Below are 15,045 nucleotides of genomic sequence, written 5' to 3'. Positions count from 1 at the left end.
TCCTCAAATCGCCCTTTTTTGTCTTTTGAAGTCGTCAATTCCCTTGTGTGCCATCTCTTGAATCTCGTTGGCTGTTCGTGGAATGTAGAATGGCATTACTGTACCGGTCCACATATCTTTCCACCCCTGAGGTAATATCCGATATAACATTCTCCCACAATACCACCATACATCTGCCCTAGTGTATTCCATTGTATTTATTGGTTGGTATAAACCACTGTTTAGACCAACCGAGTGTTTGATTTTGCCAGAAGTAAACTTCTGCAGAGATTTTGGAAATTTAGTTTGAAGATTTGGTTTTGTGTTTACAGTTTTGAAAACAGGGACAACTGTTTCAAGAAATGTGTACATTTCCAAAACTTCTGACTTCTGGTAAAATCTAACACTCGCCCCTAAACCATGTAACCTGTGCTCAAAATCAAACACTGCTTTCAGATCATAAACATAGCAAATCCCAAAGGCAAGCACACCAAATTAGGGTGGTATTGTGACCCGCCAAAACCAGACACATCCGAGACAGCGGTGTGACACATACTTGTCTCACACACACATAAATAAGCACGCACGCGAAACGCGCTCACACACACACCGATTATCTAATTCACTTTTCATATGTGTACCACTCAATCGTAGACAGCATGACCAATGCTGCCACCGCATGGCCAATGAATTATCTACCATCCAGTCGAACTAGACATAAACTTCGTTGACCTTTAAAAGCAATGTTTATAAACAGATTGTTTTGTTTGCAAAAGTCAAATGACACAACAGCATTGTACGCATGTCATCACGACAGCAATTGTTCACATGACACATTTACGCTCTGTGCTTCCATGTCGACTAGCGTATTAGATCATAATGCGTAACTGCGCATCGAACATAACGTTGCAAAACACAATTCATGATAACTCACCTGTGCGTTTGCACTATATAAGTCTACTTTCCCTGGGTAATTCTACGTATTGTGGCTTTTGACAAACTTGATCTACAGTCTCCAACTGACCACCAGCGTCTTACGTCAATTGATGAATTTCCCAAACCAATAAGAACGAAAGGGTCTAAGACACCTCATTAAATTTAAACTCAGCCGCAATTTTTTTCACACTCGATGCCTATTGTCTTTATGAGAACAGGCACCATTGCCCAAAGTGAAAAAGCACATAAAAAATGCATGTCCTTTAATTAAAAAAAAAGAGTTTATTAAAGAGTTGACAAGACATTTGTTTCCATAGTATTTACTATACATCTGTGCTATACAACGGAAATAATTTTACTTTTGACTTCCAAAGCCTGGTCTCCTAGCGGCACCTTAAGAGGACATGAGATGGGAAGAAGAAGCACATAAGTCACATCAATAGTTTTATATGACCTCTTCTACCGGTCATCCCACATCATAAAGAGTAGGCCTGTGGATATCAACACCCTGGTCTTTAACAGACACCAGGGTTCCCTCAGAAGGAAATAGAAAGATTTGACCAGAAACATCAACAGGTGTATTGTATTGTAAAAGAGGGGGGTGCTGGGCAGAGTGCCAGTCATATTACCATGTTCTATTCAGTTATCAGCTTCAAGCACTCACACAATAAGAATGGCAACACTGTTTCAGGATGTAAGGGGTTGGGGAAAGAGAGAAGGGTGATGTGTGCAAAAAAAAAAGAAAAAAAAAAGAAAAAAAAAGGGTTTGATAAATCTGTCTTTTACAATTCTGGAATTAATTGACCATGTTAGTTCAGTACTATACTAGTAGGGGAGAAGATCTGTCTTGCGGTGAAAACACAGAAAACAAACACGTAAATGATGAAAAACACTAAGACAACAATACCGGTCTTGGAGTTGGTTCTCAAGCACTTGAGAAAGAATGGAGATGCACAGTGCCGATTTGGCACCATCCTGCCATCTTACAACTGTTACAGTTCTTAAAGTGTTTTGAGACATATACACACAATGCATATTTTAAGACAATGGTAAGAAACAAATTAAATAAGTCAACATTTTGGAAAAACTCAATAAAATGTCCCATAAAATGTAAACAGACCAAAGGGGTAAATAAATCGGACATTCAGGTGTGCAACAGGGAATTCTGATGAAATGGGTCACCTCAAGCAAGCAAGCCTTGAGGGAGAACATGCCCTTGCATTACAGGAAATGACAAAGACTTCTACATGCTCCTTACTAAGGAACAGCCAATGGATGAGAAAGGTGAACAAAGTGTGTGCGTGTGTGTGTATGTGTAGAGACGGGTGATTTGGCAAAAAACTTTAGGGGGGTAGGGAAGCCTTAATCTTTTTACTTTCCCTTTCATTAGTTTGACTGTGAACATAGCCCTATCTGCATTGGGGAGTATAAAAGCAACAAAAAAGGCCAGACAGAATTTGCTGCAATGGCCCCATTTCTCCAGCACCATAGACCATAGGTGATCTAGATCATCTCTAGAGCTTGAACGGTTAATTATGACGTCAGCGTCCATTGGAGAACACCATCCCTATGATGTCATAAACTCTACAGCCAGAAATGATGTCAAAGCAGATTCTGTCTGGCACCATTGTGATGTCACAACGTCATAACACCGGAGTCATTCCATCTGGGATGTTGCCCGTGACACATGATGTCACAAACTCTCCCCAAGCCACCTCATGAACTCATAGCATAGGTATCCAGTCACCTTTCCAAGGCGACACAAAAGGGCCGTCACTGATTTCACAATATCGTCAGCCCTGTCCACTACCAGAGGGTTCCGGCTGGTTCTGCTGCCTGGACCCGTGGGGCTGATGTCAGATGTTGGAGGATCGCCGCCCCCTGGTGGCCCCCAGGGAGGCGCGCAGGCGGGGGTCCCGAGCCCGGTAGTGCTCGTTGAAGTCCAGCCGGAAGCTGAGGAAGCGCAGGCTCTCGTCCGGGCTGGTCATCAGCAGCACCAGGAACTGCTGGACTATACCCTGGGACAGAGACCCAGAGAGGGCACGGGGGAGGGGAGGGAGACGGAAAGGTGGAGGGAGGGAGAGAAGGAGGAATTAAGGGAGAGAGAGGAAGGGACGAAGGAGAGGGGGAGGAATGGATTGAGAGAAAAATTGAGATGAAATCAACTGCTGTTTGCCTGCTATTCATGCACAAGACATCAAACTATCATCAGCATGAGTGAGGTGGGTCGGGTAAAGGTCCGGTCAGCCTAGCGACCCTAGAGAGACACCAGCGGACCAATGCGAGTCTGCGATGGCGTGGTGGTGGGGCGAGGGGAGGGGGTGGACCTCGTACCTGGTAGAAGTGTGTCAAGATACGGAGCTGGGAGCGCATTTTGGGGATGGTGTCCTGAAAGTCCTGGACCCTCTTCTGTTCCTCTGCCTCCTGCTCACCCGTCACACCCCACACACCCTAAAAACAAAAGAACACACACTCAATAATTCATCACATTGGTCATTTAGACCAATAAAACATCCAGCACTCCCCCCACCTTCCCACTGGTCCAACACCCTGGCACCTTGAAAGGCTTTTAGCCGTTGGAATTATGTTAATTATTCACACTTGCGACCTGTTGAAAATACAGGCCTGGCAAGGTCGTTGTTTGTTTTTAAACACTTCGGAGAGTCACATCGACCGGCTGCAGAAAATCAATATGGAGGCCGTTAGGAAGAGAGGACTGGAGTCAGCTGCTCATGGCTGGGCTCCAGATGCAGTACCGGTCTGCTACACGGGATTCATAGAGGGTGCGGAGGCCATTTTGGGTGCACCTCCTCCCCGGACCCCCCTCCTCCCGCACCCACCTCCTCCCTGCACCCACCTCCTGCTCCCGCTGCTTCTTGCGCTCCTCGTACTGCAGCCGGAGGGCCAGCTCCTCCAGCCCTGAGCGGTACAGAGAGTCCTGGGCCGTCTGGAACTCGATGATCTGGTCGAAGATCGCCCTCAGCTGGTTTAGCAGCGACTGGACCGCACGCAGGTGGGGAGGAAGAAGTAAGGAGGGAAGGAAAGAAGGAACAGTTAGTGTCCTTGTACACGTTTTTCAGTTGTGGGTGTGTGAGAGCGTCTGATAGGACGGTGCACGGGGGCTTCCTGTGTATGTGTGGGTGTGTGAGAGCGTCTGATAGGACGGTGCACGGGGGCTTCCTGTGTATGTGTGGGTGTGTGGGAGCGTCTGATAGGACGGTGCACGGGGGCTTCCTGTGTATGTGTGGGTGTGTGGGAGCGTCTGATAGGACGGTGCACGGGGGCTTCCTGTGTATGTGTGGGTGTCTCACCCGGCTGTTGGTGTCCAGCAGACAGCGGGAGATGACGCTGTCCAGAAAGGCCTCGTGCGCTGCTATGATGTGGTCCAGATCCTGGGCCTGCTGCACCTTGTTCCACAGCTCGTCCCAGGAGCACTCCAGCACCTACACACACACACACACACACACACACACACGTACATGAGCACACAAAAACAAACGACACACTTATAAACTTCCATTTGTCCCCATCTGTGACCGTGGACATGGAGATGTTGTGTTGGCGTGCGCTGCGTCGTGTAAACGATGACAGAGGGGCGTGTCCTCGGGCTCAGACCTCGAAGGTGATGTAGTACTGCATCTGGTGGATGAAGTGGACCATCTCTGAGGCCAGGATGTGGCACTGGTGCAGCACGCCGGAGAGTTCTACACAACAACAACACCAGGTCACACAGGTGCCCCCCCCAGCTACAGTCTGGTTTGACGTCAATCAAACTGAAAATGTTGAACGAGGATTGTTTACAGAGATGGCAAAATATGAATACCATGACAGAAATATCGATCGTGAAAACACGATCGAAGGTTACTTAAAAGGATCTCTAATGTCTAAACGAGGTTGGAGTGAACCGTCTCCCTCTGTTGGAGCCTAAAGAGAACTGCAGGCGTCTGCAGCATTTACGAGAAGTGGTATTCCTTGCTGTGTGTGTATAATGCATAGTCCATGTGTTTTATCGGTGTACGTAAGATGTGTGTGTCTTACACACCCGGCATGCCCTTGAGCAGCTTGGCGTTGCACATCTGGCCCTTCCAGATGTCAGTGAGGATGTACTCCATGCGCTTGGCCCGCCACAGGAAGTTGAACACTCTCAGGTAGTGGCTCATGCACTCGCGAGTGAACACCTGTCACATGGGGAACATTGCATTGTTACACCTTCCTGCACACACCACACACACACACACACACACACACACACACACACACACACACACACACACACACACACACACACACACACACACACACACACACACACACACACACACACACACACACACACACACACACACACACACACACACACACACACACACACACACACACACACACACACACAGGGCTGGCTGGATGGCTGGCTGAAAGAAAGGCAGGGAGAGAGAGAGAGAGGGTGTGATACTCAAGATGGAGAGAAGACAGAGAAGGGGAGAGTGGAAGGTAAGAGAGAGTAACGAAAGCGAGAGCAAAAATAAATCTGAGAGGTTTTCGTTACCGTGGCGATAGGTCCATCTACGTGGTAGTCCAGGCTGAAGACGTCCCAGCCTGTATCTCCAGGAGACACCTACACATGAGAGACACGTTGTTACGACAACACACAGCAACTCCTTCTGGTCACATGGTCACAGGTGATGGATACTAAATCACAACGCAGAGAATGTTGGTCTGAGTAAGGTTATAAACCAGAGCAGCATAAAGAGCAGGGTATGCTCAGTGGAACGTCAGGGTGAGCAGAGCTGAGTACAGCAGAGCGTAGCCTAGCCGAGTACAGCAGAGCGTAGCCTAGCCGAGTACAGCAGAGCGTAGCCTAGCCGAGTACAGCAGAGCGTAGCCTAGCCGAGTACAGCAGAGCGTAGCCTAGCCGAGTACAGCAGAGCGTAGCCTAGCCGAGTACAGCAGAGCGTAGCCTAGCCGAGTACAGCAGAGCGTAGCCTAGCCGAGTACAGCAGAGCGTAGCCTAGCCGAGTACAGCAGAGCATAGCCTAGCACAGCAGAGCGTAGCCTAGCCGAGTACAGCAGAGCGTAGCCTAGCCGAGCACAGCAGAGCATAGCCTAGCCGAGTACAGCAGAGCGTATCCTAGCCGAGTACAGCAGAGCGTAGCCCGGTACCTCCAGCAGGCGAACGTCCAGTCTCTTGAGGATCTCAGGACTGTCGTACTGGGCGTTGGTAGCCCTCACTGCCGTCTCCAGGATGCCCGTCAGGTTGTGCTGGTACAGGGTGGTGGCTGGCCGTGCCAGCTCAGGCCTGGCACACGTACACACACACACACACACACACACACGTACACACACACGTACACACACACACATACAGACCAAAAGTGTTGGCATGGAGCATACGTATGTGTGTATACTAGCACAAAATCAGACCCAGCAGCCTGCATACAAGTACGTGTAGATTGTTTGGGTGTGTTAGTGAGTGTGTGTGTATGTATGTGAGTGCTCACTTGAGCAGGTCCATGAGGTGGCGTATGAAGTCTCCCTGGCCCAGCAGCAGGTAGCGCCTCATGGCCTGCAGGTGTTCCAGCAGCAGGTAGCTCTGGTTCAGCACGTTCAGAAGGTACTTGCTGGTGTCGAAGTAGGCGGCGTCGATCTTCCCCTGGAACGCCCCCTCCAGGTCGGACAGCAGCTCTGCGGCTGGGAGGGAGGGAAGGCAGTTAGAAAGGGAGAGGAACAGAATGAATGACAGAGAATGTCATATACTGTCACAACTACTTCGATTCGGTTTTTACACCATGTATATACAGCTTCCTTTGGAAATACGTTCTTTTTTAAGCACTTGAAATGTGAGTTTGAGAGACTGAAAGGGACAGAGACACAGAGCGAGAGACAGGGAGGAACGGCGAGGGCTCTACCATCTTTGGGGGAGTCTGCAGACTTGGACACCTGGGTGATTGCTCCAGGGGGGGTTCTGTCATGGCAGACCTGGTGCAGGAAGTTGATCGATTTCCCAATGAGGAGGACCTACACAGGACGACACACTCAGGACAACAGGACTGCAAAGGTTTGAAGTGTGTATACTACTACACAGGTTGAGTTTGAGGAAACCAAAAAAGCTTGTACGTAGGAGGATTAAATCTCCCAGTACTGGCAGCATGCGTGTGTGTGCGTCTGTGTGTGCAGTACCTTGCGTGCCTGATCCATGGTGATGAAGGTGGGGATCATGGACTTCCTCAGAGAGTACTTGTCATGCCACAGGCGGTCTGTCTTCACGTTAGGGTCGGACGCAACGAAGAACTGTCGGGAGAAAACACACACCAGTACGGTAAGTATCTGGATCGCTCTGGATAAGAGCGTCTGCTAAATGACTAAATGTAAATTTAAGTATGTCTTACACACACACACACCTGTACACAGTAAGTCTCTCTTGTATGAACACACCTACTTGTCTGTCTCTTTTTTCTCATACACACACGATCCAAGTTCGAGTCAGGGAGTGTAGCTTTCGTCTCCTCCCCCTGCCCCCACTTCCCAACCCTGTGTGACGTGAAGGGTGCCTGTACACGGCCTGCCTCTGATGGTAAACCACTCCATAACAGCTTCTTTACATCAGACCTGCTACCACAGGGCTCGATACTGAAGAGCTTTAAATAAGAAGCTCTCAGAATAGCCTGTCCGGCTAGCGTCCGCCTGCGAAGACTGCCGGCCACAACTCTGGCCTCTTCCCTGAGTCAGCACTTAGCGGGTCGAGGTTGGAGGGAAGTTATGGCGGGTCAGCTCTCCATTAGTTTTGTCTCATCACTCTTCATGATGACTCTCCCCCCCCCCCCCCTCTTCCTCTCCCTCTCTCTCTGCTGGGAAGCCAAACTGTGTGAAGCTCCTGTGTGGAGCTCTCCACAAAGACCTCACCTGCATGTATGTATGCGTTTGACCATGTTTGAATCAGTGTGTGTGTGCTTAGCAGGTGTCTGAGTTGCTGTGTGTGTGTGTGTCAGAGGCACCTCGTGGTAGGTGTCCTCCAGCTCGCCGTCGTAGATCCAGCGGTACAGGAAGTTGAGGATGGGGTGTGACACCAGGCTGAGGATGTGCTGGACCAGCGCCCTCATCTGGGGGTCGCCTGTCTTACCGTAGGCATGGACCGCGGACGCCAGCTCGCCCCCCTTCCGCCCTGCACACACACAGGGAGAGAGAGAGGGAGTTCCACAATCCCCACAGGAAGTGTACGTGCACTTACAGATCAGCAATCCATCAATCACTTGTGGTACTTCACACAAAACATCACATAAATTCACGTGTCTGTATAAACGATCAGAAGTGCACAGACCTTGGCAGAAGTCGACCAGGGCGGCCAGGGTTTTGAGACGGATCTTGGGGTCGTACGTCCAGACCAGCAGACGTCTGAGGGTCAGGCTGCTCTCCAGCCCCAGGCTGACTCCCTGGTCATCCTCCACCTGCAACTGACACACACACACACACACACACAGTGTAAACCATCCAGACAGTGTTTGCGGGACAAACCATTATGATGGCGAGACGGAATAAAACATGAAAAATCTATGGATGAAAGATAAAAGATGGATGAAAGGAAGAAGAGAGAAGTGGAGAGGGGGATGAGGTGGTTACCTGGGAGTGGAGGACTGACAGCAGCCTGTAGTACTCCTTCAGCTCCTGATGCAGGGAGGCACAGAAGCTCTGGAGGGAGGGAGAGAGAGAGAACGTCCTGTCAACAGCTCAACCACATTAATACACTTCTTGTGTTCAAACCCACTCTCAACCTGCACCCACAGCCTCACTTTTGGTTTTCACACGCACAATACACCTACCCTAACATACGTCCTGTGTTCACACACACTCACCTGTCCCACTAGGCCAAAGGCTCGGTCCAGGCTGCGTGCGTCTGTATACTTCCTGATCTTGTTGTGCAGCCAGCCCAGCTCAGACAGCCGACTGCTGGTGTCCCTCAGGGACTTACACAGCTCCACCTAGGGACACACCCAGCATCACAACCAAGCTGGGCCATGGTACAGTACAGTGATCGGAAGTATTTTTGTCAAATATGTAGACCAACAGGTTAATTTAAACTAATAAAGCCACAACTACGTCCTTCTGGAAAACATGGGGAATTCAAAAGCTATTTGGACCCATTAATAATATGGACCAATAACCAAGAACCCAGTGTTTCCTTATCTGATACAGAAGCGATATATATAGTTCTCAGGGACCTGTGTTATAGGAACGGTGGACTAGAATTTGTGGAAATATTAGAATGGTTTAGTACGCCGGTCCCCTGGAGCAGACTGTAGCATCAATGTGGAGCCTGTCCAAACAGCCCAGCATCGATCCACTGCTGGTTTTACCTCATTTTACCTCGTTCTCTGAGCCTTGATGCTGATGCGTTCGAGGCCAAGTGCTGAGCACTGCTGTTGGACACGGGCAGGAGGGGCTGAGGGACATGGGTGTGGTGCAGGGCGCTACTCAGTGCTAGGCGCAGGGCTCCAAATGAACTCTGTGTCCCAGAGAATTCAGGTATCCCAATTGGAACTGAAAATGCCTAGTTCTTCGTGAGCATTGTCTTGTTCGGACGATTGTTTATATTTTAGCTTGTTGCTATAAATTTTATTATTGTGTGTGTTGTTTTTAACACACAACCTTACGTTTTGTTGCAGGCAGAAATGAACTAATGTACTGTACGATAAATAGGCAAGTCGGTGTCATATTTTGAGGATACTTCTCTTTCATTCAGTATTTTACAGTGATCATAAAGTGTAATACATTTCATCTATACACCAGTTTCTTACACTGAGAACATAGAGGGAACAGATTTCCCCGGGGGAACAGATTTCCCTGGAGGCCTGAGGAAAGTGGTCCCCCCCCTGTATATTACAGTCTGGCCATTTATAAAGCAATAAGGTGATGCTGGTGATGTATGTTACTGTGATCATTATGTATAACAAGTTTCATCTATACATTATGCGTCCAAAATCCTCAGACTGTAATATAGAGGGTGGAACCACTTTCATCAGGCCTCCAGGGAGATCTGTTCCCCCTGTGTTCTCAGTGTAAAAGACTGGTGTATAGATTAAACTTGTTATACATAATGATCTTAATCATTGAATTTTAGGATACTCATCTTTCATTCCTTATTTTACAGTGACCCTAGTGATCCTAATGTGTCTCTTACACTGAGAACATAGAGGGAACAGATTTCCCCGGGGGAACAGATTTCCCTGGAGGCCTGAGGAAAGTGGTCCCCCCCTGTATATTACAGTCTGGCCATTTATAAAGCAATACATCGATGCTGGTGATGTATGTTACTCTGATCATTATGTATAACAAGTTTCAAAACACCTTGGAGTCGGGTTTTGAAGCAGAATTTACTGATGGTTTGTAATCCTGGATATGTCCGTGACAAAATACGGCGCACCTTGGAGTCGATTTTGTAGCAGTTGTCGGCGCCGCTCATCTTGATGAACTTGCCGTCGATCCCCTGGAACACGTACAGGATGTCCCTCACCAGAGCTGGCTCCCCCAACTCAGCTAGGAGTGGGTCAGAAGACAGGGAAAAGAATACGCTGAAGATACAGAAATATCCATGATCAATAAATAACCGTGGTCTATTTAAAACGGAACCTCCACGGTGACGGACAAAACAGCAAGGCCTAATGGTAGGATAAACGATGTAGACCGCGCTGTCGATTCAGCTTGTTTCTGAGAGAGAGAAATTAAGTGTTTTAGCTACCCGGACACCGGTCGACAGCTGTGAACCTTATTGAATCAGACGAGTGCTGTGTACAAGCACGGTGACCTCTAACCCACCCATCCCTTCTCCCTCCAATTCAAACATCAATCATTCACTCCCTCTTAGATTGTTTTCAGCCCGGCCATGAGTAATGGATGTCTAAAATGATATGAAATGCTCTCATACGTCACATGGTTATCTACTGCACATGACACAGAAATCACTCAGAGAGGACTGGAGAACTGGGCCACTCACAAACACACCCACCGACACAGCCAGCACACCTGTCAGGTGCTAGACCCTGTAGAGGGGACACAGCCAGCACACCTGTCAGGTGCTAGACCCTGTAGAGGGGACACAGCCAGCACACCTGTCAGGTGCTAGACCCTGTAGAGGGGACACAGCCAGCACACCTGTCAGGTGCTAGACCCCGTAGAGGGGACACAGCCAGCACACCTGTCAGGTGCTAGACCCCGTAGAGGGCTCACCGTTGGGGTCTCCGTCGCGGTGTGCTCGTGGAGCCCGGGTGGAGAGAGCGGCGGGTCCCAGGTGGGGGCGTGAGGTAGCCTGTGCCAGGGGGGCCGGGGGGGCGTTGACGGGGAGGGTCCATGCTAACCTGGAACCCAGCAGCTGCCCTGCGGACTGGGGAGGTTGTCTGGGACACACACACACACACGCACACACACACACACACACACCTCTCTGTAAGCAACACTCTGAATTTCAAGGAGCTGCTGTTCACACCAATCCTCCTCTGCCTCCTACAAACAGGTTTACGCCCCCTAATGCACACCCACCTGTGGCCCCATTACCAGCCACAGGGCCGAGGCTAGTACACTCTTAATCAGGGGGTTCTGACATCCTACAACACAGAAAGACATTTGAACCATCACTCTGCACCCCTGACAATTTGAACAGTGTTGATGACCAACTCAGCCCAACCATAAAATACATCCATTATCAGTCCAACAGCCGGGCACAGACACTTGAGTGCAGATGAAACGCGGAGGGGGCTTTGCATAATTGATGTAGTCGACAGACTGGAAAGCTAAAGGGTGGTTCAGTGTGAAATCGAGCAGCCATGACACCTTCCATCTCAGATCCATGTTCTAACAGATCATTGTAGTCTCTTTCTTTTTCTGCTTTCAGTATATGTTTTTACTGAAAAGTATATGTTTTTACTATGTCACTATCCCGCCATAGTAAATTCTTTGTTTGTGCAAACTTACTTGGCGAATAAAGCTGTTTCTGATTCTGTTTACAAATGACTAATAATACATATAATCTAAAAACTGTGCAATTTTGGTTAGAGCTCTCTGAAGTCAAATTAAATTAATTATTTATATATTTATTTTTACATGTGATTATGTTGGCTTCAAATGAATAAAATCCCATCTCAGAAGAATCAGAGATGGTGGGTTGTGTAAATGGCAATCTTACAGATTGATTGGACCTGGACAAACCCCAAAAGTTAATATACATACAGCCAACTTTTAATACAGCCTGATGGACAACAAGTCCATCAGGCTCTCTATAGTTAGGGTAATGCTTGATTTTGGAGTTCTAGAGAGTAGCCCTTGGATCAATCTCAACAATGAGATCTTTGCTCTGATTCTAACTTTAGAATTCCGCAAACGAAGGCAACCTTGTGTCCAGTATGCATAATGTGTGCACGTGTGGCATTGCAGCACGCGCATCCAGCCTCACAGTATCAAATCCCAACCCTGGTCCGAGCAGACAAGATAAAACGGCATTCTGATTGATCGTTTAATTCTATTTTATTGAACTGTACGCTAGCTTGTGTCTATGGTACAAGGCTGACAGGTTATCATGGCCGTCGGTTGGCCGGGCTCCATACCAAGCGTGCTAAGTGGCTCTTACCCGGCCAGTAGGGACTGGGGTGTGGGGGTGGGCCCATTGAGGGAGTACACCCCAAGGCTGCTGATGCCGCTGGTGCCCATGCTGGCAGAGATGTGGCCGGCGGCAGGCCCAGGGCCTGAGCGCTCGCCGTAGCTGAGGGCCAGGCTCTGGGGACGGGTACAGTAGAAGGGTGTGGAGTGGGCGTCCCTGGGGAGGGCCTGGGCGAACAGAGCCCCATAGCTACCAACCTAAGAATGATGCAGAGCGACCGTGAGGAAGGTTGTCATTCCACTATTTATTCATTTCAGCAATGACATTGTACAGTTCTGGGATGAAAATCCTGAGATGAATGAAGGGACAAGGTAAGGCAAGACCAGGTGTGTGTATGTGTAACTGTTGTTGATGTACAAACCCTGCTGGATGGTTTTCTTGGATCCTCACAGAGACTGAGCAGGAGGTATAAGATGGACCACTTGTGTTTCAGCACCCCCTGTGACATGACAGGCACACACACTCCAAATGACATGTCAATCAAAAGTAAACAAAGTCAAGTCTACATGCCACTCGGTTTAAATGGCAACAAAAGCATGTACCAGTAGTATTTGAAAGCCTTTCGAGGTATTCAGCTTTACTTCTGTTTGGCTGACTAGAGGTTAGGTACAATGCAGTGTTTCCAAAGTACTACTCAGATAGAGAGAGAGAGAGAGAGAGAGAGAGAGAGAGAGAGAGAGAGAGAGAGAGAGAGAGAGAGAGAGAGAGAGAGAGAAGGCACTGACCTGAGTCTGCAACTTTCGGTGCAGCTCTGAGAACAGGGCTGCGTCCACTTCTCTTCTCTGTTTCACCACTGCAGCAGAGGAACACAACACAGGGCCAAGGTGACCATTTTCTAGTAACAGTTATAGAAAGATTTACAGTGGCACAGTCTTGATAAAACTTTAGAGTGTTTTGTGTCTGCTTTTACTAAGCTTGGATCAATGCTTGGCTTTTAATGGAGTGACTTTCAACATGATCCAGTGTAATTTACTATTATTTCTCTGTGGTTTTCAGTCAAAAGTGAGGCCAAAGAGGTATTTTATGGTGTAAACACAATTGAAGTACCCATGAATAAAATAACGACCAATTGAAACTGTCGTGCTCCAGAAAGAACTCTGAATGTACTTGAATTGTGTGCTTGCCTACACCGTTCCCATCCAAGAACGGGGAAGGTGAAAGCATGCAAAGCCAAATTCCAACTCACTGTTCTTCTTTTGTCTCTTTCATATATCCTTTAAAACCGAAGCTGAGGAAGAGATTCCCAACTGATCACTTACATTCTTTTTTGATCTTCTCCGACACCAGGAACTCATCTCGCTCAATGGTGGGGGCATAGTTACTCCCGACGACTCTCACAGCATACTGGAACTGGTGGGCTACCTCAGCTAAAATGAGAGAATACTGACGAGAAACTGCACTTCTTTGGTGCTGAGGTCCACATTGCTTAAAGGAACTGTACAGATTGAAGCATGTTAAATTCAAGGCCTGGTTTTATACCGTTTACTTGGTTGTCTACTTACTGGCTAGATACGTTATCAGAAAGTTTCACTGCCAGGAGTAATGGCTTAAGCCACAACAGATATAGGCTAACTGACATTCTCCCTCTCTGGGATACTCGTCCGCGGTCTCTGGGCAGTCTCTGGGCGACTAGCTAGCTTTACGGTTATGAAAGTCCTCAACATCGATGCACCCACTGTCAGAGGCTACCTAGCTTGACCACACTACAGCTACTATTAAATCACCATGGCTCGAGTTCAAATGCAGCAATCAGGCCAGCCAAACTGTCAATAATAAAAGTAACTCGGCTCTCTTCCTCCCTTATGAATTAACTAATTGGCACTAGTCTTGCTATATTATGTGCAGCTTGGCTAACGTCCTACATTGACTATGTAAGTAACGCGTTAGCTGAAGCTGGTGATCATGTAGTCTAGCAAACTGTCTTGAAAACGCACACGTATGCTAACGGCAAGCTAACATCAGCTGCCAACTCTGCTGGACAGTTAAGTCGTTATATTGTCTGGCTAGCTAGCTAGATACCTAGCTAGATGTTAGCTAGTGAACTAGCTAGAGCTAGCTAGTTAGCATAAATGAAGAGACACCGACGTAAGCATAGCAACACTAGATTTCTAGCCTACCTTCGCTCTTCCCAGTGATCCTGCAACAGAGACTTTGAAGAAGAACGTTGGGAGACTTTTGATCAAGGGCAGCCATAGTTAATAGCTTGCTGTCTCCTTATAAAACACGGCGGAACTAGCTATAATGGAAGATAACAGTTATTCCTGCTACGGCTAGTTGATTCTGGGCTCCCACACTCCCAGCACTAACGCCATACTTCAGCAGAGCCCGCCGAAAGCGTACGCTGCGTTGCTAGCAAGCAAAGCCGTGACATGGGACAGCGGAATAAAAATATTGCCCTCCGAAACAAACTATTTTAACTAAAGGTTCCTACTCTAATTGTTCCTACCCCCATGTGTAGACTATATAAAAAAATCTTAGGCGTATAATAA

General features: G+C 48.1%; 1 protein-coding gene across 1 annotated transcript; it reads right to left on the bottom strand.

Moving 5' to 3' along the window:
* Positions 1-1,186: 1,186 nt before the first annotated feature.
* Positions 1,187-14,936, bottom strand: tubgcp3 (tubulin gamma complex component 3). Its single transcript, XM_062447043.1, has 22 exons — positions 14,674-14,936; positions 13,816-13,923; positions 13,282-13,349; positions 12,918-12,995; positions 12,527-12,753; positions 11,134-11,300; positions 10,331-10,443; positions 8,763-8,888; positions 8,530-8,598; positions 8,231-8,363; positions 7,908-8,074; positions 7,093-7,203; positions 6,822-6,930; positions 6,414-6,603; positions 6,076-6,211; positions 5,462-5,530; positions 4,958-5,093; positions 4,531-4,619; positions 4,227-4,358; positions 3,773-3,913; positions 3,250-3,366; positions 1,187-2,933 (listed from the first exon to the last, which is right to left on the bottom strand). Exons 1-22 carry the CDS (start codon positions 14,747-14,749, stop codon positions 2,772-2,774), a joined length of 2,724 nt encoding a protein of 907 aa, XP_062303027.1. The 5' UTR covers positions 14,750-14,936; the 3' UTR covers positions 1,187-2,771.
* Positions 14,937-15,045: the final 109 nt, after the last annotated feature.

This window comes from Osmerus eperlanus, chromosome 21, assembly GCF_963692335.1.
Source record: "Osmerus eperlanus chromosome 21, fOsmEpe2.1, whole genome shotgun sequence".
Lineage (NCBI taxonomy): Eukaryota > Metazoa > Chordata > Actinopteri > Osmeriformes > Osmeridae > Osmerus > Osmerus eperlanus.
Note: the sequence above shows the minus strand (reverse complement) of the source record. Positions and strands in the feature narration are given on the sequence as shown.